Genomic DNA, 22288 nt, shown 5'->3' on the forward strand with positions numbered 1-22288 from the left:
GCAACAATGTATCAAAGACCCAGGCAAGCGTTCCTGCCCTAGCATTTTACACTTAGACCACCGAGGATGGCTGGCTGCAGCACTTAACCGACATTCCCACGCAGACAATAAAGACCAGTAAGAAAGAGGAGCGCTTTTATCACATCCACCCCTCTCTGGGCGGAGAGCGGGGGATCTTTCCTTCCAGATGTGCTCGCCCCCGCTCTTTCCCCTCACCATGAAAACTTCTCTCAGTGGCCGGGACTATATCACATGTCCATGCCCGAAAGGTTAACAGAAGTCAAATACGTTCATGTAATCTCTGTTATATCATTTGTCACCAAGAATGGTAACTTAAGATGATGGCTGGCTGTTCAATGTCTCATGATATGTTCAGGAGTAATCTAAACAATTGTTAAGAACAAGTAAATTAAGGAGATGTAAGATAAAGATTTATAAGTGTACTTTTCAGCAATAATCATGCCTTATGGTATATTTGCTTAAGAATAGTTTCCAAACTCTTTTTGGTAACTTAAAACCTTAAAGTTGGATGAGATAAGTTAAATGAAGGCTAGTCATTGAACATCTAGATCATTTCCAAGTAAGATAAAATACTGCAATGTTAATTACTGAACATAGATTTATCCACTTTTGGCTTTCTTTGGCAGAGGAACTGAAGATATTCGGTTCTATCAGTAAGCATATTTTGTGCCACATTGAAAAATTACTAAGAGGAAGAATATACTTCTAGAAAGTGTGAAAAGTATTTATAAATTTGCCAATCCACAGAATGCTAGTGTAACAGTCCACACTGATCACTTCTTAGTTTTCACTAGGAATAAAGGATTCTAAAAGGTCAAGAATTCTAATAAATATATGTAATTAAAGCCAGTTAGAAATAAGAAAGGTGAGAGGAAAGAACTTTGTGTCTGTAAACTGAACTGGATCCTGAGTTCTCCTAGTTTCCTCAGATGTCTGGCTGCAACTCTCCAAACTAATGTTTCCAATCTTCTCCCACTCTTCTGATTTCGAATCACGAAGAATATGACTGCCCTTGAACCTCCTTGGAAGGGATGATACCAGGTCCTTCTCACTACCCAGATCACAGACAAATTTCAGGGAATTGAACCTGGGTACACATCCCCCAATTAAAAAGGGCTTCTCCAGAATCTTGGAACTGCACGCCAGCTGGAGATGTAAAATTAAAAGTAACTAGTGGGCTTCCCTGGTGGCGCAGTGGTTGAGAGTCCGCCTGCCGATGCAGGGGACACGGGTTCGTGCCCCCGGTCCGGGAAGATCCCACATGCCGCGGAGCGGCTAGGCCCGTGAGCCATGGCCGCTGAGCCTGCGCGTCTGGAGCCTGTGCTCCGCAATGGGAGAGGTCACAACATTGAGAGGCCCGCGTACCGCAAAAATAATTAAATAAATAAAAAGTAACTAGGGAGGTTCCTCCCCAGAAGCAGTTGGCATCTTGAAGTAAACAACTCTGCCAAGATCACAGATCAAGATCTTTATCCCCAATATGAAATCTTTATTCCTTTTGCCTTCTTGCTACTTGTGTTTTCTCTCTGTTGACGCATGGAAAGACAATGCTCCTTAACTCCGACCACTATCGCTGCATCTGCTGCTAAGGCCATAACTATACAACACAAGTCCTGAGACTTTCTTGCTAAGGTGGTTTAGATAAAAGAAGTGCTTCAGATTACTTGTTGGCTGATCAAGGAGGAGTCTGTACCACAGCAAATACTTCTGCTGTATCCGGTTCAACACCTCTGGTATTGTAGCAAATACAGGAAGTTAACAAACAAGCCACTTGGCTAAAACGGGTTGATGCCCCTTCATGTGCATTCTTTGACTGATTTGATACCAATTGGTTTGATCCATGGGGCCCTGGTTAAGGAGGATACTTCAGTCTCTCTGTATTATCTTCCTAATAGTCCTCACTGTAGAGCCCCTGGTGTGCTATGTTCTCTCAATGGTCTTAAATGCATGGTCACAGCCATCAGCAGTACATCAGATGGTCTCACTGCACTTAGAGAAACAGAAACAAGATGAATAACGAGATAAACAGCAAAAACAATTCTTCCACGGATCTGACATCAAAACCTATGTGAGTTTCACAATGAGACAAGAACAATTTTACTCTTTTGGTGACTGAGAGTGGCGCTAATACCAAAGTTTTGTTCAATCTCTCCCATATGAGAGGATGACCAAAAGGGGAGAACTGGGGCTTCCCTGGTGGCGCAGTGGTTGAGAGTCCGCCTGCCGATGCAGGGGACCCGGGTTCGTGTCCCGGTCCGGGAAGATTCCACATGCCGCGGAGCAGCTGGGCCCGTGAGCCCTGGCCGCTGAGCCTGTGCGTCCGGAGCCTGTGCTCCGCAACGGGAGAGGCCACAGCAGTGAGAGGCCCGCGTATGGGGGGAAAAAAAAGGGGGGGGGGGAATAACAGTCTAATTAATTAAACAAAGAGGCCATTAGACCGAGGTGGCTGTAATGCCTTGGCAGTCTAGGTAAGCAAACCAAAATCTAAGCCTGTTAGTTCCTCAAGGTTATGAAATCAAAATGCTAAGGACAACCAATCACAAACAGCCAACTGGTCTTTATGCTGTAGCCAATCAACACTTGCCTTACATCTGCCTTTTCTCTGTGAAAGCCTCTCCCTGAGCTACTCACAGTGTGGCACTCCTAACCACATCTGGTTGGGTACTGCCAGATTCCAACAGATTTCTGCTCAAATAAACTCTTAAAATGTTTAATATCTTCAGTTTAACAAGAGCACTTCCACTCGGGAGCTTTTTCTGACACTCTCCCTCCTCGTAGGGAGATGTAAGCACTTGTGTCTGTTCTCTTCCCGGCCAGCTTTATCAGAGCACTCATGAGGCTTGTACTTGCTTGCATGCTCTGCCCCTCCTGAAATGTGTCCTCTTTGAGGCCAGGGGTAATATCTGTATCCTACTTTATGTGTCTAGCATCCAGCACACAGGAGGCTCACACAAAGGCATTTACACAAAGGCATATACAGTGAATAGACTGATTTATTCCTAAAACAACACTGAGGTAGAAGCCACTATTATCTTCACTTTAAATGTAAGAAAACTGCATCACAGAGAGGCTAATCACTTGTCCAAGGTTACACATGAACTAGGAAGTGACAAGTGTGGGACTGGATCCCAGAGCCCACCATGTTCTTTACCTTTACCCGCAAGAGGAAAAGATGCTCTACCCGCATTAGACATGGAGACCTCTCTGGTGGGTCCTAATCTGGATGAGGGCTGCAACGGGTGTTCCCATTGGTGGGATTCGTAGCTTTTATGATACTGAAGGCTTTTGCATTCTTGGACTTTTTGGGGAGACGGGGAAAAAGACATTGCTCAAGGACATAAGGGGTAGAAATGGAGAGAAACAAAAGAAAGCAGCCAAAGTTTTGCTGTGAAAGCCTAGAATCTGGAGAGGAAATCTCCATTCACCAGCAAGAAAAATAAAAACATTAATACTTGAGTTATGGCTTAACCATGACATGCAATTGCTTGTGCCCCAGAGCTCCCCCTGCCATTTACGGGGAACACCATCGTCAAAATCTCGTCCCTGATAAACCACAACCTGAAGAGGAATCATGACTCCAGTTCTGGCTTCTCCACTGTATTATCCCAGACACAGGTCTTCCGTGGCTTCCCCCAACCTGTCCCTCCTCTGATAGCCCTTATTCTGGCCAATGGACCTAGCACTCACCCAACTGGTTATGCCAGAAAATCTGGAAGTCTTCCAAGATTCCTCCTTCACTTTCCACCTTCACATTCAATTGATCTCTGAGTTTTGTGGATTCTATTTCATAAATCCATAATCTATCCAATCAGTCTTCACTGTATGCTAAGAGTGTGCAATGATGAACTGGATGAGATTCCCTCCAGCCCTGCCTTCCCAAGCTTCAAGGAGTTGAGCATCTTAAAGAGGACATTTTGCAAATGAACAGCCCTCCTACTGCAGAGTAGTAAATGCAAGAAATGGATAAATAGAGGGCTGGTGGGGTGGGGGAAATCCCGGAGGGGTGTATCATCATCTAGGGAAGCCTGAGGGGTTTTCTCTTGGCTGTGTCCAAAGTGAAGTCTGTATGTGTACCAGGAACCCAGTGAAGGCGGAGGCAAGTGCAAATTTCTGGAGTCAAGAACAGAGCCCAGAGTGTGGCGGACTGGCAATTCACTACCACCCCAGAGCCTCAAAGCTGGTCTCCAGTTGGGTCTTAATTCAGCAACTACACTGCCTAAAGACTTTCCATTCCTCAAAAGAAAACAAACCCAGCACCATCCTTCCTGTCTGTAGAGGTTTGCCCTTCAAAAAGCGTCTCCCAGCATTTGTCATTCGTCCTGAGCATCCCCTCAGGTACCTGCTAGTACAACACCTCTCACCTGTAGGGAGTTTTCGGTGTACAGTATTGGAGAAGACAGACCTTGAGGGAGCATCTCTGCGAGTTCTGGGGGTTGGAAAACCATGGAACGACCTGGTAAGGACCCATCAGCCTCGCCGCCCACGGCTCACCCGCTGTCACTGGGAGCCTCCAGGCCTGCCACCTGCTTGTCCTGGCCCCGATATGTCCCAGTGCTTTATTCACTCTTCCACCACCCTTCGCCCCCCGCCCAAGGCCACTGCCCATCTAGACCCGACCCCAGCCCGACGTCCTCCCCGCGTGGCCACCGTGCTCTGCTAAGGTGGAGGATGCGGCGCGGCCAGGGAGCTCCCGGAAGGCAGCCGCCGGCCGGCTTCCCCACAGCCAGTGCCCACCCCAGACGGGCTCTCTCCTAGCGTCTCCCGTCCCCGGACCGGAGAGCGGGTGTCCGGCGCGAAGACCCTGTGGGCCCTGCTTCGGCCGCCTTTCCCAGGAGGTCGCGAGGGGCCGGCCGCTCTGCGGGCGGACCTCGGCCGCGGGCTCCCCACTCGCAGCCCAGCGGGGACTCGCAGGGGCGCGCTCGATCGGGAGCGCGCGCGCCCGGCTGCTCCGAGGTCCGGCAGTGGCGCGAGGCGGGCAGAGGCGGAGCCGAGGGCGGGCCGGTCGCAGCCTCCGCCAGTCCCCGCTCCTTCCCCACCACCCCAGCAGAAGCGCGCCACCTCCCCGCCCCCACTCCCCTCCCCCACCGCGCGCGCTCCTCCCGCCCCGGAGCCTCGCCCTCCGCCACGATGAGCAAATGAGCGCGAGCGAGGGCATGAAATTTAAATTCCACTCAGGGGAGAAAGTGCTGTGCTTCGAGCCTGACCCCACCAAGGCGCGAGTGCTGTACGATGCCAAGGTGCCGCCGCGGAGGGACAGGGAGGAGGCGCGGGACGGGGACCCCGGGACGGGAGGCGAATGCGGATGCGGGTGTGGACGGCGCCGCGGAGCGGGGGAAGTGGCGGGGCCCGGGTGCTCCCTGCTCGCGGCTCCTCGGCCTGCGCGGCGCCACACGGGCGACAGGGGGCGCTCTCAGAACACCGCGCTGGGGAGCCTGGGCCCGGGCGCTTCCGCTTCCGCTTCCGTCCGGTGCCTGGGGTGTACTGGCGCCCTCGGAATATGGTGTGCGAAGTCTTAGGCCGGGGAGCTGGCAGCGGGGTCCGCCTGTCCAGGAGATCGCTGGCACACAGCTTCTGCCTTGCGTTTAGCCCCTCATTCTGTGCGATCTAGTGCCGCGTGGGCTCCCAGTCGTGTCTAGGCTCGCCCCCTCCCGTAGGCCGCGACCCCCACCCCGAGGGCAAGGTTGCCCGGCTGTCATAGTCCTTCGGGGCCTTGCAGCATTTAGGTTTTCAGTCTCCGTGTCGCGCCCCGTGCCTGTCCGCCTAAGTCTCCGGGGCTCGGGGGACGTTGAGCCACATCTGCAGCAACTAAGGTCTGAACGGCCAGAGGGAGTTGGCCTCGCACTCCGGGAGTTGGGGACTAGCCCCGGGCCCCAGGTGTGTCTGGGAGGTGCTGCCCTTTGGGGGATTGCCCAAGCCTTCCGGGCTCTACATTTTACTTTCGGACTTTACCCCCGCTGCCCCCGTCTCAGTGTTCTGTTTGCTGTGCTTCCTCCCTCCCCGCCTTGAGTCTCCCCAAGGGTGACACGCCCCATCATTTGCCCCAGGCGTTTTCCAAGGGACACCGTTGGGAGGGATGGCGTTAAGCTGCGAGCCGAACTGGACCTGGACGCAGCGGAGCCCAGGAGACTACAACTCCCAAAGGTCTCTCGGCTGCAGCTCGCTTGTCTAGCCTGTACCCTTTTTAGTTAGTGACAGTTCGGCCGGCCAGTGGTTTCGGAAGCTGCACCCGTTCTCACACTCAGAGACCAATCGGGGTGGTTGGAGGGATGCTTCCTATTTTGAGGCATCCACTCAGAAAAAAAAATGGAATTGAAAGGAAAAATGTTTCAGTCCAGCTCTCTGTCTAAAAAAGGAGAGAATGCTTTCTTTTCTTTTACGAAAAGGTCTATGATTTAGTTTTTCTGATTCAGCTTCTAATATTCTCTATGCTCTATCGTTTGTGGACGATATTTCCTGGTTTCAGATTGTCGATGTTATTGTTGGGAAAGACGAAAAAGGCAGAAAGATCCCAGAATATCTGATCCATTTTAATGGTTGGAACAGAAGGTGAGTGTACTTGTTAAACCGGCCTGAAAATTGATCACCTCTGCACAGGAACATTGCAAACTTCTTTGTTAAGTTCTAGAGACACTCCTAGGAAAGTTTCATTTCCTGTTTTTGCTTTTTTAAAAAAATGAAACCTTGCCTACTCTGAAGAATGATTATTTCTAAGTCGATTATATTTGGATTCTCTATGGGTAATTTTGGAAACCCCAGTTGCTTCTGTGTCTGAATGAGTTCCGTTTTCAGTTTATTTACGTCTTTTTTGTGATTTTAAAATATTTAAATAGTTTTCTAAAATGTACGTAATTCTGAGACATCTGTTCCTGTGAGGTGCTTTTAACATTTGTTTCATATCAAACTAAAATAATGAATTTTACATTCTTTTCCTTTTTTGTTTGATTAGCTGGGATAGATGGGCAGCTGAAGATCATGTCCTTCGTGACACCGATGAAAATCGGAGATTACAGCGTAAATTGGCAAGGAAAGCTGTAGCTCGCCTGTAAGAATACAAAGAGCCTATAAATGTTACTCAGTGTGTTTTCTTTTAGTGTTTAGAATTTTTATGGAATAAAAGTTCTAAAATCTGGTAAACATGGTTTCTTAAGTAATTTTACATTTTTAAAGTGTGTTAGCGAATAGTGTTTCTATTGTATTCGAAATAACTGCTGTGCTTTCAGAGAGGTTATTGTGTAGTATTCTGAAGTGGAGATTACCAGTTCTGTTTTAAAGTTTAATTATATCTTAGGTACTTAAGAATTACTGTTATTGTGTTTTGGTTTTTTTCTCAAGACCAATATCAGTCATCGTCAGCATTTCAGTTGTGTTTGTTTCAGGAGAAGCACAGGAAGAAAGAGGAAGCGCTGCAGGTTGCCTGGTGTGGACTCTGTCTTAAAAAGCCTCCCTGCTGAAGAAAAAGATGAAAATGTTGAAAACTGTGAGTGGCTTGACTCATTTTCTCTGGTTAAAAGGAGTTTTACCTAGTTCTTTTATACCGCAGGATTGAGGGGGAAGATTCATTCGAATTACAGACAGGGAAACATTTTAAGCTCATTACATAAAACATTTGCCCCTTTTGTTGGTAACAATTAAAGTAGCAGTCAATAAGTTTCTAATTAGACTTCATCAGTCTTGCACATGACCACTGCCTTCTCAGCCAGTGTCTTTATATGGACCCCTCAGAGGTGCATTCTCATGTTTTCTTCTTGGTACATTGCTCCACTTATGAATGCGCCAGGGAACCATAGGGTCTTAGGTGACTGAACACTTGCAGATCATTTACCTGTGTGGTTTTTGCATTCCCTTGAAATTGGTGTTATATTTTTTCAAAATAAATTTCTATTCTGAAAGGTACAGTAATTGTGTTCAGCGTTTAAAATTTATGCAGGATAGGGCTTCCCTGGTGGCAGAGTGGTTGAGAGTCCGCCTGCCGATGCAGGGGACACGGGTTCATGCCCCGGTCCAGGAAGATCCCACATGCTGCGGAGCAGCTGCGCCCGTGAGCCATGGCTGCTGAGTCTGCGCGTCCGGAGCCTCGGCTCCGCAACGGGAGAGGCCACAACAGTGAGAGGCCCGCGTACCACAAAAAACAAACAAACAAACAAACAAAAAAATTTATGCAGGATAGTAGTTTATTATTACCAGCAGTAGGACATGCATGCCACCTTAAAGATTGTAAACATAATGGTTAGGGAAGTGTATAATGCAGGTTTGCCTGGTGTTTTTTGTTTTACCTAGCAATAAGCAGTTCCTCTGATGACAGTAGTGAAGAAAAGGATGAAGAAATAAGTGAAGAAAGTGATATTGAAGAAAAGACTGAAGTGGTATAAAGTTTTTATTGTAAAAACTCTTTGTCTTTGGCATATATTTTAGTGGTAAATTTCTAGTTGTGAAATGTTTTTTTTAACCAAATATTATAAAATTGTACTTCATATATAAGGGGAAATAGCCCTTAACCCTTACTTATAGTTACTGTAAGAACCTCTCCATGGCTCTTCATACCCATAAAGGGTTTTCACAAATCATAGTTACCTCTTTCTTTCCAGTGGAAGTGTGAACTTTTTATAATGCCGATTAAGTATCAGAGTTTGGCATATTCTGTTTGCCTGTCTACAAAGTTAACATGAATCCCACTGGTAAAGTTAAGTTGGGAAGAAGCAAAATAATCATTTGCAGTGTGGTTAGTGGCCTAAAACAAGTTAACTTTTGGCTTTTAATATACTTTTCATTAGAACACTTGGCATCATTACTGGTGTAAATGTCGAAGATTAACTGGGTTTGTTTCATTGTAGGCTGTCCTTATGTTAGTCCTTCTTTGGATATAGACTCTCTGTTTTAGGTAGCTAAAAATGGAATTGTGATATTGCAGAAGGAAGAACCGGAGCTGCATGCAAAAAAGGAAATGGAAGAAAGAACAATAACTATAGAAATCCCTGAAGTTCTGAAGAAGAAGCTTGAGGACGATTGTTACTATATCAACAGGAGGAAACGGGTATACAGGGATAACATAAAACATGGATCTGTAATAGAGCTTTCATTTAGCTGTATTTTGCAATCTTAAAAAGTTGAGAACCTTGGAGGAATGAAATTCATATTTTAAGTTTTGTACTGAGTCGGGTTTTAAACTTCTCTGACAGTACTGTTCTGCTGATGAAAGTGTGCAGTCTTTTCCAGCCCTGGCTGCCCATTAGAATCTTCTAGGGAGCTTCGCAAAGTCCTGATGCCTGGGCTTCAACCAAGAGGTCAAGGTGAAATTGATTCTTGGTGTTGGGGGTGGCAGCTGTGGATATCTTAGAGGCTCCGCAGGTGGTTCTAATGGATCACTAAGCTGAGAATCACTGCTTGCATTTATTTTAAAAATTATTACTGTAATCTACATGGGGATATGATCAGTAGAAGAAAAACGTCAAAGAGCTTCAAAGCACATTTGCTTAAAAAATTATCTTCAAACACAATTGGCTTTATTTTTGAGCTTCAAAAATGATGTAGAGGGCTTCCCTGGTGGCGCAGTGGTTGAGAGTCCGCCTGCCGATATCGGCACGGGACACGGGTTCCTGCGCCGGTTCGGGAAGATCCCACATGCCGCGGAGCGGCTGGGCCCGTGAGCCATGATGGCCGCTGAACCTGCGCGTCCGGAGCCTGTGCTCCGCAACGGGAGAGGCCACAGCAGTGAGAGGCCCGCGTACCGCAAAAAAAAAAAAAAAAAAAAAAAAAAAGATATAGACAAGACCACTGTTTCTTGGAATGTATGGTTTATACAATGGGATGTATACATCAGATGTTTATATTTTTGTTAACAGTTAGTGAAACTTCCATGCCAGACCAACATCATAACTATTTTGGAATCATACGTGAAGCATTTTGCTATCAATGCAGCCTTTTCAGCCAATGAGAGGCCTCGCCACCATCACACTATGCCACATGCCAACATGAATGTGCATTATATCCCAGCAGAAAAGAAGTAAGTAGGGGAGGGATGCTTGGCGTTTCATGGTTCGCTTCGGGTATTAGAGAAGTGACTTCCATTTAGAACAAGTAACATGTCTCTGTTTCAGTTATTATGAATTCATTTACTATAGCACTTGATGATTCACGTAATAACCAGTTTAATTTCAAAATATTGTCCCTTTTTCGGAATGTTCAGTAACTCCTTAGGTATGTGGTGTGGATCCATTGAGTATATGCAGTGCCTCAACACCTGGAGTTTTTTTCAATGATGTAATTTAGGGAGATAACTCTTTTTCTTCCTTGAGAAGAAGCAGAATGGGGGATGAGAATTTTATCGAGGCTTGTTTACTAACAGGTCTTTATCCTAGTCTGAGTAATTGTCCTTATAGCTTGCCTTGGGCACATGAGCCAGCAGGAGTAGAATCAGACACGTAGATTGTTCAAGTTTAAACAGGTGTGTTAGTTCGTCAGGACCGCCCCCTTCAGCTCCTGGTGATTGGGGTCTGTCCACCTTCTGCAGCACAGACTGCTTGGGCTCCTTGTGTGGCACTGGGCATATTCATTTGTGTTCAGTGTGGTAAGGTAAAATTACTTATTGCACTTTATATTATAGATCTGTGTTCCCATTTAATTCTTTATTATTAGCATCTACAGGCTAACTTTATTTTTTACACACATAGGTATAGTATATAGCATTTAAAACTCTTCCTTCTTAAAATGTGCAATTTCACTGTGACATTTTGGAAAGTTCTTTTATTGCATCTCTAATCTCTTTAATCCTCGCAGCGTTGACCTTTGTAAGGAGATGGTGGATGGATTAAGAATAACCTTTGATTACACTCTCCCATTGGTTTTGCTTTATCCATATGAACAAGTTCAGTATAAAAAGGTGACTTCATCCAAATTTTTTCTTCCGATTAAGGAAAGTACCACAAACACTAATAGGTAAGTTAACTTGCAGTTCAACCATCAGATATCATCAATGAAATAGCTAAATCTGTTTTTGAAGATTTCCATTGGATGCTATGGGGCCAACATGTTTGGAGGAGGGAGTAAATTGCAAAGCGCCCATACTGGTGGTTTTCTTTTTTCCTGGGTAAGCTAAGTCGTCATTCACTTGCAAATGGCTCTAAAAGGTTTTACCAAGTGAAGATTTCAGTGTAGAGAAGCTGGCTCTCGTGTAGCCATCCTGTGCTTTCCAAAGACAGTTGGGTGAAGAGAGCACGGCCTGAGAAAGGTAGATGTGGGTTTGAATTTGGCTCCCTCGCGTATAGGTTGTGTGGCTTGGGGAGGTGTCTTCTGAGCCTCTTGCTTTTGCCTCTGTACGATGGAAAGAACATTTGCTTCTGTAGGTAGTTATTAAATGAGGACGTTCATAAAGGGCTGGCCACCTTTGCCCTTCAGGTAAGGTTAGTTTCCTTCTCGGTCTGCTGTGTCACCACTTTCTTCCCTCAGTGGCCAAGCATTTCCAAATATATTTTCTTTGGCGGGGTTGAAAGTCCCCCAGCCTGAGTCTATGCCTACATCTGTGTAAGCTACTTCCCTCTCCCTCGAGGCCTGTCTTCCTGAGAGTGGTCTGTTCTCATGATTTCCACTCATCCATCTCTTGCCTGTTTACCATCTGCCTTTGTCTCCCACCTCCCTCTGCTCCCAAGGGGCACTGACAGCCTCCCACTTGGTGTGCCATGTGTCGGCCACCTTTCCTCCCACCCCATCCCTTTCCTTCCCGGGTCCTGTCTCCTGGTTGTCTGCCTCATGACCGTCTCTTCTCAGCCTGCCTTCCTTCCCCATTGGTTCCACCCCATTTGAGAGGCCTGTGTGACTCACTGGGGACCTGTGTTGATGTCCCCATGCCCTCCTCCAAACCTCGAGGTTCCCAGTGTCTGGGGTGGACCGTGTGTTGCCACAAAATTTGGCCGATGTTTGTGGCGTTTCTAATCTTACCAGTAGTTACACTGTGATGAGATAATGTGGTATTATTCTCTCCACCAGGGTTTCTCAACCTTGGCTCTACTGATGTTTTGAACCGTATCATCTTTTGTGGTGGGACTGTCCTGTGCATTGTAGGAAGTTGGGCAGCATCCCTGGGCTCCACCCATTAGATCCCAATGGCACTTTCCCAGTTGTGACAATCAAAACTGTCTCCAGAAGGTGTCAGTGTCCCCTGGCAGAGTGGAATCACTCCCAGTTGAGAACCACTGATCTAAAACAAGTATAAAAGGGCATCACAATCTTTAATGCCAGTGTGCCTTGAGAAATTATTTAAAGGGTTAAAATGATTTAATAGGTTTAGTTACTTTTGAAGAAAATATTCGTTTTGGCACATCTGGAAGTGAAAGTTTCTAAGCCTCCTGGAGTGGAGTGGAGGGTGTGTTTACTGTGTGAAAGAAGACGTTGAAGAACCCCTCCAGGTTTTACAGAGATTCTGTGGGCCAGGCACGTGTGACGTTCTCCCCTGTCTTCCGCAGGAACCCAGAGGAGCTCTCTCCAAGCCCACCTTTGTTGAATCCATCCACACCACAGTCCGCAGAGAGTCAGCCAACCACAGGCGAGCCAGCCACCCCCAAAAGGCGCAAAGCCGAGCCGGAAGCCTTGCAGTCTCTGAGACGGTCCACACGCCACTCCGCTAATTGCGACCGGCTGTCGGAGAGCAGCGCCTCGCCTCAGCCCAAGCGCCGGCAGCAGGACGCGTCTGCCAGCATGCCCAAGTTGTTCCTGCACCTGGAAAAGAGTAGGTCCACTCCCCATGCAGGAAGGCTCCGCCGGGGAGAGCCGATGTTGCACTTCGTGCTCCTGAAACGACTGCAGCCGGCAGGAGGTGCTGGGGGAGAACAGGACGAGCACAGGGTCACATCCAGATTCGCCTGCTCAGCTCTGGGAATTTGACTCCGGAGTTCGGCCCGCCTGAGGCTCATGAGGCATTGTCCCTAACCTACCCTCAGCTATAGCTAGGAGAAGGGAGCCCCCCACGCCTTCAGCTCCGCAGCGTGGATCCTTGGCGCTGACCGGTTAGAACTGGCCCGCAAGTCTGGTAGCAGCCCCTCCCCTCAGCCCTAATCTGCCGGTACTGGGCGGTACTGGGCGGTACTGGGCAACCGCCAGTTACTTCCGGTCCCTATGGATTTGCCTCTGCTGGGCGTGTGTTCATATCAGTAGAATCGTACTATATGTGGCCTTCTGTTGCGGCTTCTTTCACTTAACATAATGTTTTCAAGGTTCATCACATAGCATATCTCAGTACTTGATTCCTTTGCTTTGCTTTTTTCCGCCAAATAATGTTCCAGGTATTGTCTTTAATAGGGAAGTCTTATTGTTAAAGATTAATAACGTCTCTGCTGCTTGTAAAGGTCTTCCAGCAATCTTTAATTCAGTAACTGTGTGATTTACAAGTGAATAATTGACATCTTTTCCTTTTGAAGAGACACCCGTTCATAGCAGATCATCCTCACCCGTTCCTCTGACCCCTAGCAAGGAAGGGAGTGCGGTGTTTGCTGGCTTTGAAGGCAGAAGAACTAATGAAATAAATGAGGTAAAGAGTTAGTGCCTGCTGTTCATCCCCAGTGAGTCCTTCCTTCTGTGGTTTCTTAAATCCTGCAGGAGGAAGTTGGGTTTTCTTAGAAGAAGCATTATGTTACTCTTGCTGCGGATAGTAACAGAATTGTTCATATGATTGTAACGTATTTGTGGTTTCTAAAATGAGACAATGGTTAGGACTCCAGCCCTACACTTAACATTCATCTTTTATTTCAAATAAGTACAAGTATTGAAGTGTGAGGATTTTCATTTTATGGAACAGTTATCAGCACATCTTTTCTGCAAAAGGCCAGAAAGTAAATATTTTAAACCTTGTGGGCCACACAGTTGCTGTTGAGCCTGCCCACCCCCGAAGCATCCACAGGCACTCTGTGAATGAATGAGTGTGCTGCGGTCCAATGAAACTTTATTCATGGATGCTGAAATTGGAACATCAGATAATTTTTGTATGTTATGAAATATTCCACTTTGGGCATTTTCTCAATCATTTAAAAATAAGAAACCCATCCTCGGGACTTCCCTGGTGGCACAGTGGTTAAGAATCCGCCTGCCAATGCAGGGGACACGGGTTCGAGCCCTGGGCCGGGAAGATCCCACATGCCGCGGAGCCACTAAGCCCATGCGCCACAACTACTGAGCCTGCGCTCTAGAGCTCGTGAGCCACAACTACTGAGCCTGCGTGCTGCAACTACTGAAGCCTGCGTGCCTAGAGCCCACGCTCTGCAACAAGAGAAGCCACAATGAGAAGCCCGCACACCGCAACAGAAGAGCAGCCCCCGCTCGCCGCAACTAGAGAAAGCCCGTGCGCAGCAACGAAGGCCCAACGTGGAGAAAAATAAATGAAATAAATAAATATTTTTTAAAAACCATCCTCAACAGTAGTATTATAATCATCCCTTTCAGGGCATGCTATATGCCCGCATTGTGCCAGGCGCTTGACCTAAATTACCTCGAGTTCTCGAGAATAGCCTCACCACCAGAGTTCCATTTTATGGATGGGAAAACTTCAATTTAAAACTATTTTTAAGGCCAGTTAACTGAGGTAGGTAGTGAGTGTTTCAGGAGTTCGGGAGATGTCTTAGCCCACTGGGGTATTCTGTGAATCTCACCTAGGAAGTGGGATTTTTCTTGTTTCTGTGCATAGGGAAGGATGGCTTTACTAGAAAGAATATTTGATGACAGGGGTCGGCAAACTTTTCTTATACAGGGTCAGATTGTAAATATCTTCAGGGTTGTGCACCAGCGTGAAAACAGTATGGAAAGTTCACAAATGAATGAGTGTGCAGTGTCCCTCCAAAATTCATTCACGCACGCTAGTAATTGAATTTCATATGACTTTCATATGTCGTGAAGTATTATTCATTTGATTTTTTAAAAACCATTAAAAACGTAACCGTGGGGCTTCCCTGGTGGCGCAGTGGTTGGGAGTTCGCCTGCCAATGCAGGGGACGCGGCTGGGCCCGCAGGCCATAGCCGCTGGGCCTGCGCGTCCGGAGCCTGTCGCAGCCGGAGAGGCCACAGCAGTGAGAGGCCCGCGTACTGCAAAAAAAAAAAAAAAAAAAAAACGAAAAACGAAACCGTTCTTAGCACATGGGGGTTGGATTTGGCCCAAGGGCTGTAAGTTGGCCGACCCCTGCTAGAAAACTCAATTTGTGTTACAGTGATGTTGAGGGAAGATTTAGGAAATTCCTAGTGCAAGCAGTCCCTGATTTTCCATTTTTCAGACAAGAGGGCCCTGCAAGTGTTATTATTTATGGGGAATCATGTTTCTTCTAGAAGACATCTGAATATTGAGGCACGGCCATTCCCTATCTGGTCACTGGTGCAAGGCCGCCATCTAGTGGTTATAGGTAGAGCTGTAAGCTCTAGTGAAAAAGGATTTCTAGTCAATGGTTGGAGTTGGGCAGACTCTCAATGATTCGTGAGACCTTAGTGCATTCCCCCTCCATAAGTGCCTATACTGGAGTATGTTTTCCCCAGGGCTCTGCATCCTGACCACCTGAGACTCACTCTCCCAATGACGTTCACTGCCCCACCACATGCGGAGGGTCTGGACTCACATTCCTGCTTGAGATCACAGGTGGTTCCCGTGCACACCCCAGTTAAGAATCCTCCACTAGAAACCTGTTATTTTCCCCCATAATGCATCTTTGATAAATAGGAGATGATTCACTGCACTGAGATGCAAAATTGAGTGAGGTAGACTGGCTTGCTAACTAACCAGATGAGCTGCTTTTGCACACGTGCACTTCATGCCTCCAGTGATCTCAGACTCCCCTATGTTCACCTTGAGTATCATTGTCGAAAACAGTTCCCGAGCTTCAGCTGTGTGCACCACGGGGTTAGGTGCTGGGGATAGTGTAAAGGTGCTGAAACTTACTCCTACCCTGAGCCTTGTACAGCACAGAAGGGTGGGGTCAGTGAGGCAAGGGCTGAAGCCCAGACATTCTGCATGGAGTCATATGGAACCGTGGTGGTACTTGTTAACTTCTACGATTTCATTTGATTAAATTGACTACATCATCAGCCTTTCTCGGGTCGTTTTGGCATCCTTCTGCTTGGTCTTGTAGAGGGTTTCCTTTGACGCTACTATTTCCAGATTAAATTTGACAGATCTCAAAAAGCAAAACAGCAACTCAGGAGAAGTGTTCTATAATTTGCTGAAGTATTTCTGTGGAAGCTCATCAGAGAGTTTTGAAATTCAACTCTTACTTTAACAAAAGCCCCCAATCCACCCACAGTTCTGAAATTCAAAGCAAAGGAAAAGAAATCAGTTACCAGGGTTGAAGTCTATTTTCACTTGATTCAATGGATGAAATTAGGTTCCAAAGTGAATCTAACATAGCAGAAAATTAGACAACCTTGAAACAATGGTAACATCATTACTCAAAACATCTTTGGATCACTTTTTATTGCTTCACTGTCTAAAAAGCAGAATTTTCAGTAAAGGAAAAGGGGCAAGATGACCAAAACAGTTACAGCTAATTTACAGGTAGTAGCTATTGAAAATTAGAAAATAAAATATTTCCCTAATCTAATTTTAAGTCTTCCTTCCTCATTTTATTTAATTTTATAAGTTTGTGTTATTTGATATAGTGGCATTTTTTTAAAATTTATTTATTTATTTTTGGCAGTGTTGGGTCTTCGTTGCTGCACGCGGGCTTTCTCTAGTTGCAGCGAGCGGGGGCTACTCTTCGTTGCGGTGCATGGGCTTCTCATTGTGGTGGCTTCTCTTGTTGCAGAGCATGGACTCTAGGTGCGCGGGCCTCAGTAGTTGTGGCACGTGGGCTCAGTAGTTGTGGCTCGTGGGCTCTAGAGCGCAGGCTCAGTAGTTGTGGCACAGGGGCTTAGTTGCTCCGTGGCATGTGGGATCTTCCCGGACCAGGGCTCGAACCCGTGTCCCCTGCATTGGCAGGTGGATTCTTCACCACTGCGCCACCAGGGAAGCCCGAGTGGCATATTTGTTTCATCGTCATACAATTTGTCATAATTTTTAGGTGGTTAGAAGTGTCTCCATGTTGCCAAGGAAGGTGGGATGGCTTCAGAACCTCCACATTGGTTTCTTGTCATTGTTTTGTTCCACATTTGGTTTCCTCCCATTTTCTGATCCAGCTGTGAGGCAGCTCCAGAGGTGCCAGAGGGATGGGAAGCTTGGGTGTGGAAATGTGACACTTGATGGGTGATGTCTTTCTGCTGGCCTGAGAATGTCAATGTGTATGTGTTTCTGCCGGGGTTCCAAATGTTCAGATCTGTTGGTAGTGGAGTGTTAAGATATAACAACAAAGCATTCAATCTGCTTTTCCCAGGTCCTCTCCTGGAAACTTGTACCCGACAGTTACCCGCCAGGTGACCAGCCACCTCCACCCTCTTACATTTATGGGGCGCAACACTTGCTGCGATTGTTCGGTAAGAAATCCTGGTCCCTGCTTTCTTCTTGCCCTTTTTATTTTCTTTTTTGATTTTAACACTTATAAGCTTATGTACATCTTGTGGTAATTTTGGCGTCTAAGAAAAATCATTAAATGTTGATCTCAAAAAAAAAACACCGAAAGAATCTTAAATTTCATAAAAATTGTGTTTGTAATGTTTGTACTACTACTCTGTTTTTGTGTTCAGTAAGAGTTTTGGTGTTGCTCGGCAACATAGATGTTAATTTCAATTCAAATAAAGACACATGGGGCGCCAGAGGATCCCTGAGTGTGTCCTACTCATCGCCAGATTCTGCCGATTGATTGTAAATGGTTTTGCTTTTATTTTTAATGCAGTGAAACTTCCAGAAATCCTTGGAAAGATGTCCTTTTCTGAGAAGAATCTGAAGGCTTTACTGAAGCACTTTGATCTCTTTCTGAGGTATTGTTATTAGTTTGTCAAAACTTACTCTGCCACCTTATATATGACTTTTCTGAACTTGTCTTCGGCAGATGTGGAAGCTAGCTCTGTGGTATTTTAAATGGTAGCAGTATTACCCAAGTATGGTTGGTTCTAACAGTAATTGTAACATGGGGGTTTGGGGCTATTTTTTTCATAGTTTATCTGGTTTCTAAGTGAAGGGTATTCAATGTACGGAGGTAAAATTTTTTGGTGTCACTAGAAGAATCCAGTTGGATAACCATGTGAATAGAAAATTAATTTTCTAAAGAAGTGATTGAGGTTGATAATAATTTAATTCTATGTATTTTATTCAGGAGTACCCTAAGTATGTGACTTTTCTTTGTTGCATGTATATAAACTAACTTAAATTTACAGGTCTGATTTTGGTGTCTGTTCTGGAGTTAAGATAAATGTGCTGATAGTTTGTGAGTTCGGAGAAAGGTATTGTTTCCTTCACCTGACAGAGCCAGTCATTTTATTAGCGTCAGATCATTTGTCCCGAGGCTCTCTCCCCTCCCCCGCATCTGGGGCTGTGGACCCCAGGCTCCATTATGCCTGTGGCCTAACTCTCCCACCCAGATGTCTATTGACCAGTTCCTCTTGGCGTTCAAGGCTGGTTGTCACTCTGCCTCACCCAGCTTGTCACATCTCCCTGACCTGTTTCTTGATTCTCTTTAAGAGGGTACCTTTTCCTTGTATTTAGTCCCCAACCTGCAAGAGCTAATCAAGTAGGATTCACCAGAGTGGAGACCACTCCAGCCAGAGAAATGGGTCTTGGAGTTTTTAAAAGATATTTGTGTGGGTATTTTGAATAAAGTATCCAATAAGTGGAATTAGACTTTATAACATTTTATTAGAAACAAGTTTCAAAAACGCTCTCTTCCCCTCCAGCCTCCCCCTCAAAAAAAGCCACAGCTCTGTTTGGCTTCAACATTTCGTTAAGCTGAAATCAAATAATGCCAAAATGAGACAGCTGCAAGTTAGCATAGGAGAGGCTGCTGATTTTGAGTTATGCGCAATACGAAATAGAAATTAGGGTTTTAGAAGGTAACTCAGAAAGATTTACAAATAAATGTAGTACGGTTGACCCTTGAACAACATGGGTTTGATCTGCACAGATCGACTTATATGCGGATTTTTAAAAATAGTAAATACTATGTAGTACTACATGATCCATGTGGTTGGTTGAGTCTAGGGATTTGGAAGAACAGTGGATATGGAGGGCCCAACTGTAAGTTATACAGGGATTTTCAACTGTGTAGGGGGTCGGCGCCCCTGACCCACACATTGTTCAAGGGTCAGCTGTAATGGGTTTTGAAAATGTATCCAAAGACGTTAACTAGAGAATCAATGGATCAGTAATTGCTGTAGGAAGGGTACACTCAAAGAAGACAGAGTTATCTCGCAAATGAATTTTGATTTGGTTTTTACTAAAGAAGGTATTGCAGAGGTTTATCCTTATCTTTTTAGGAATTTGGACAGGTGGGAAGAGGCAGGGGAAACAAACAAGGGGCTAATTACTTAGCTTACTAGCTAATGTGGCCCGTGTGAGAATGTTTTAGCCATTCATGGTGAAATATTTGATACTTCAGAGTCAAGGTAGTACCTCTGTGTTGCGGATTCTTGAGTGGCTACATTTTAACATCCATCCCTAGTCAGGCATAAGTCAGTGCTGCTTACCTATTTTGGTGGAACTGCAGCACCTTTTGGCATGGCAAATGGGGCCACAAAATGCTCTTCACTAATTAAACCATTCAGTTTTGATTTAACTTAGGCCATGTAAGTACTGTGAATTTCTCAGGTGACATTTATTGATTTTATAATTGATTTTTTACAGTTTTTTTTTTGTTGTTGTTGTTTGCGGTACGCGGGCCTCTCACTGTCGTGGCCTCTCCCGTTGTGGAGCACAGGCTCCGGACGCACAGGCCCAGCGGCTACGGCTCACGGGGCCAGCCGCTCTGCGGCACGTGGGATCTTCCCGGACCGGGGCACGAACCCTTGTCCCCTGCACCGGCAGGCGGACTCTCAACCACTGCGCCACCAGGGAAGCCCCTATAGTTTGTTTTTAAAAGAGGAAAATGTGGGACTTCCGTGGTCAAGTGGCTAAGACTCCATGCTCCCAATGCCGGGGGCCCGGGTTCCATCCCTGGTCAGGGAACCGCATGCCACAACTAAAGATCCTGCGAGCCTCAACTAAGACCTGGCGTAGCCAAATATAAATAAGTAAATAAAGAAATGAGGAAAATGTAGAAATAGTCACGAGGCCTTTTTGCACAGAAGTGATTATATAATCAAGACTGCCACCTAGTGGAGTTTACGTTCTATTTCTGTTTGTACACTTGATAGTGAAAGGATTCCAATGAAATAGTCATTAACGTCGAAGCCGGATATGTGCAATGAAAGTAACCAGTATATAGACATCAAGATTATATTCATTTTTTTTTTTCTATCTCATACAGAAAAGAGTGAAATGTTAGAGTGGTTGGAAGTTAAAATTTTGCTTCTTGGTATTTGGCCTTTGTTGTGGTGATCATAGAGGCTATTTGTTTTCTTTTTCCAGGTTTTTAGCAGAATACCATGATGACTTTTTCCCAGAGTCTGCCTATGTTGCTGCCTGTGAGGCACACTACAGCACGAAGAACCCCAGGGCGATTTATTAAGGTTTTGATGGTTCTGGAAGAACAGCTTCTCTATCTAGCTTTGCACTCTCCGTTCCCGATAAAGAACTAGGGAGTTGGTGGGCCTTCCTTACAGGCAGAGCGAATGCGACACTCGCCTTGGGGGTGTGTGGCAGAGGTGGGCCCATTTGTTTGAGTTGCTTACCTACCGTAGTTATTTCTGTTAAGGATTACTTCCTAGGTACCTGAACGGCCTCCAACGTGTGACCCTTGCCACAGTACATGTCATCTGTGACGGCGGGCAAAGAGCAGCTGTGTTCACAGTGAAATGTTCACGAAAGTATGCATAGGTTGGGCTGTTTCAGTAGATGGAGTTACTTGTTAGCAATAACCACATTTTTTAGTTATTTGTTAGCATTAAACAAAATTGTTTTGCAAACCGTTTTCATTCCTGTGATAAGGCTGAGCAACAAAACATTAGTTTTGCTTGGAAACTAAAAAGTAGTCCCAGAATATTTTAGAGGGGGTTGATATTGATGGCAAAAGAAAATTTGCAGCTATACATTTGCTTGTTACAGTTCCTTTTCTATAAAACCTTATTTTTGGTGATCTAAATAAAGCATTGCCTGAATGTTTGAGATTTTATAGCTACACTTGGTTGTGTAATGTTATAGTTCCCTTTCTGTAGGATGTTATTTTGGGTGATCTCAAATAAATCATCTTGTTGGAAAGAACCAAGAGAGAGTTTTCACTCTGGTCTTGTCCTCTTTCTTCATTGTAGAAAAACAGCAAGGTAACTTTGATTCATAACTTTTTTGTGTTTTATTTTGTTTTCCCTTTGTGACTTTTTTATTAAGGACTTTTGTTTTCCTTTCCTTCTTTGATTTTGCCTGACTAGAAGGTGGTTACTGGAAGTTGGGATAGCTCCTCGCTGGTTTGGGGCCAACGTATTTATCCTCTTCCAACATTACCAGCTGATGGTCTCTGAAGTCATCCTTCTAATCCTCACCTAAGTCTCTCACATGCCTGCCCTTTTCCCCAGGATATTTTAGAAAGTTCCAGCTCTGTTTGAGGGATACCAGTACCATACAAGCCTTGAACATAGCATCTGCATTTTCTCGTAGCTCGGTTTAGTTGACCTTAATTTCCAAAGATCACTGGACATGAACGACAAGAGCCACAGGGAGTTTCAAAACTCTCTAAATGGTTCCATCAAAGAGACTTCTGTATACACTGACCCGTGAGAATCAGAACCTCGAAGTCGAGTAATGTCATCTTAGTGCACATAGTTGCTAAGCAAACGTCAGGTTTTGGCTTCTAACCTGGAGTAGCATTTGGGTTCGTGCTAGGTTTCATCTCCATTTGGTTTATGCAATGCTTGTTTAAATCTGGTGCACCTGCAGTATGCTCTGAATTGTTGAAAAAGTTAAATCAGTAATTATCATAGCCTGGAAAAGAAAAAAATTTTCTTTTATTAAGAATCTACTTGTTCAATGTCCCCAATGAAATGAACACAGACTGTCTCTTGGAACATTTATATAGTTATATACCTTGAGTTTACAATTAATGCATTTTCTAATAATGAACAATTATTTTCTTCCCTTAAAGGCATTTTTCTGTGTGTGTGTGGCTTGCGCATGTGGGATATTAGTTCCCCGACCAGGGATCAAACGTGTGCCCCCTGCAGTGGAAGTGCAGAGTCCTAACCACTGGACTGCCAGGTTCTTAATCACAACTTCCCTTAAGCTGATTATTTG

General features: G+C 45.4%; 1 protein-coding gene across 2 annotated transcripts; it reads left to right on the top strand.

The window, feature by feature from the left end:
- The first annotated feature begins 5138 nt into the window (after positions 1–5138).
- MSL3 (MSL complex subunit 3) lies at positions 5139–21558 on the top strand. Of its 2 annotated transcripts, XM_079911333.1 has the most exons (13): positions 5139–5258; positions 6485–6567; positions 6968–7063; positions 7398–7498; positions 8299–8384; positions 8930–9052; positions 9861–10021; positions 10795–10953; positions 12477–12739; positions 13428–13537; positions 17349–17448; positions 17808–17892; positions 20474–21558. In XM_079911333.1, the coding sequence occupies exons 1-13, from the start codon at positions 5157–5159 to the stop codon at positions 20571–20573; spliced, it is 1569 nt and encodes a 522-aa protein (XP_079767459.1). In that variant the 5' UTR covers positions 5139–5156; the 3' UTR covers positions 20574–21558. The 2 variants fall into 2 exon arrangements, 1 of the variants encoding a protein (XP_079767459.1); XR_013825788.1 differs by lacking the exons at positions 17349–17448; positions 17808–17892; positions 20474–21558 and having other exon boundaries at positions 12477–13292; positions 13428–13533.
- The last annotated feature ends 730 nt before the right edge of the window (positions 21559–22288 follow it).

Source organism: Stenella coeruleoalba (genome assembly GCF_951394435.1).
Source record: "Stenella coeruleoalba genome assembly, chromosome: X".
Lineage (NCBI taxonomy): Eukaryota > Metazoa > Chordata > Mammalia > Artiodactyla > Delphinidae > Stenella > Stenella coeruleoalba.

Excerpts from the sequence above, each read along its gene's own strand:
- MSL3 (XM_079911333.1), top strand. The coding sequence starts at position 5,157 with ATGAGCGCGAGCGAGGGCATGAAATTTAAATTCCACTCAGGGGAGAAA. Across the intron at positions 5,259-6,484 it reads GAGTGCTGTACGATGCCAAG|ATTGTCGATGTTATTGTTGG; the intron begins GTGCCGCCGCGG and ends TCCTGGTTTCAG. Across the intron at positions 17,893-20,473 it reads CACTTTGATCTCTTTCTGAG|GTTTTTAGCAGAATACCATG; the intron begins GTATTGTTATTA and ends TTCTTTTTCCAG.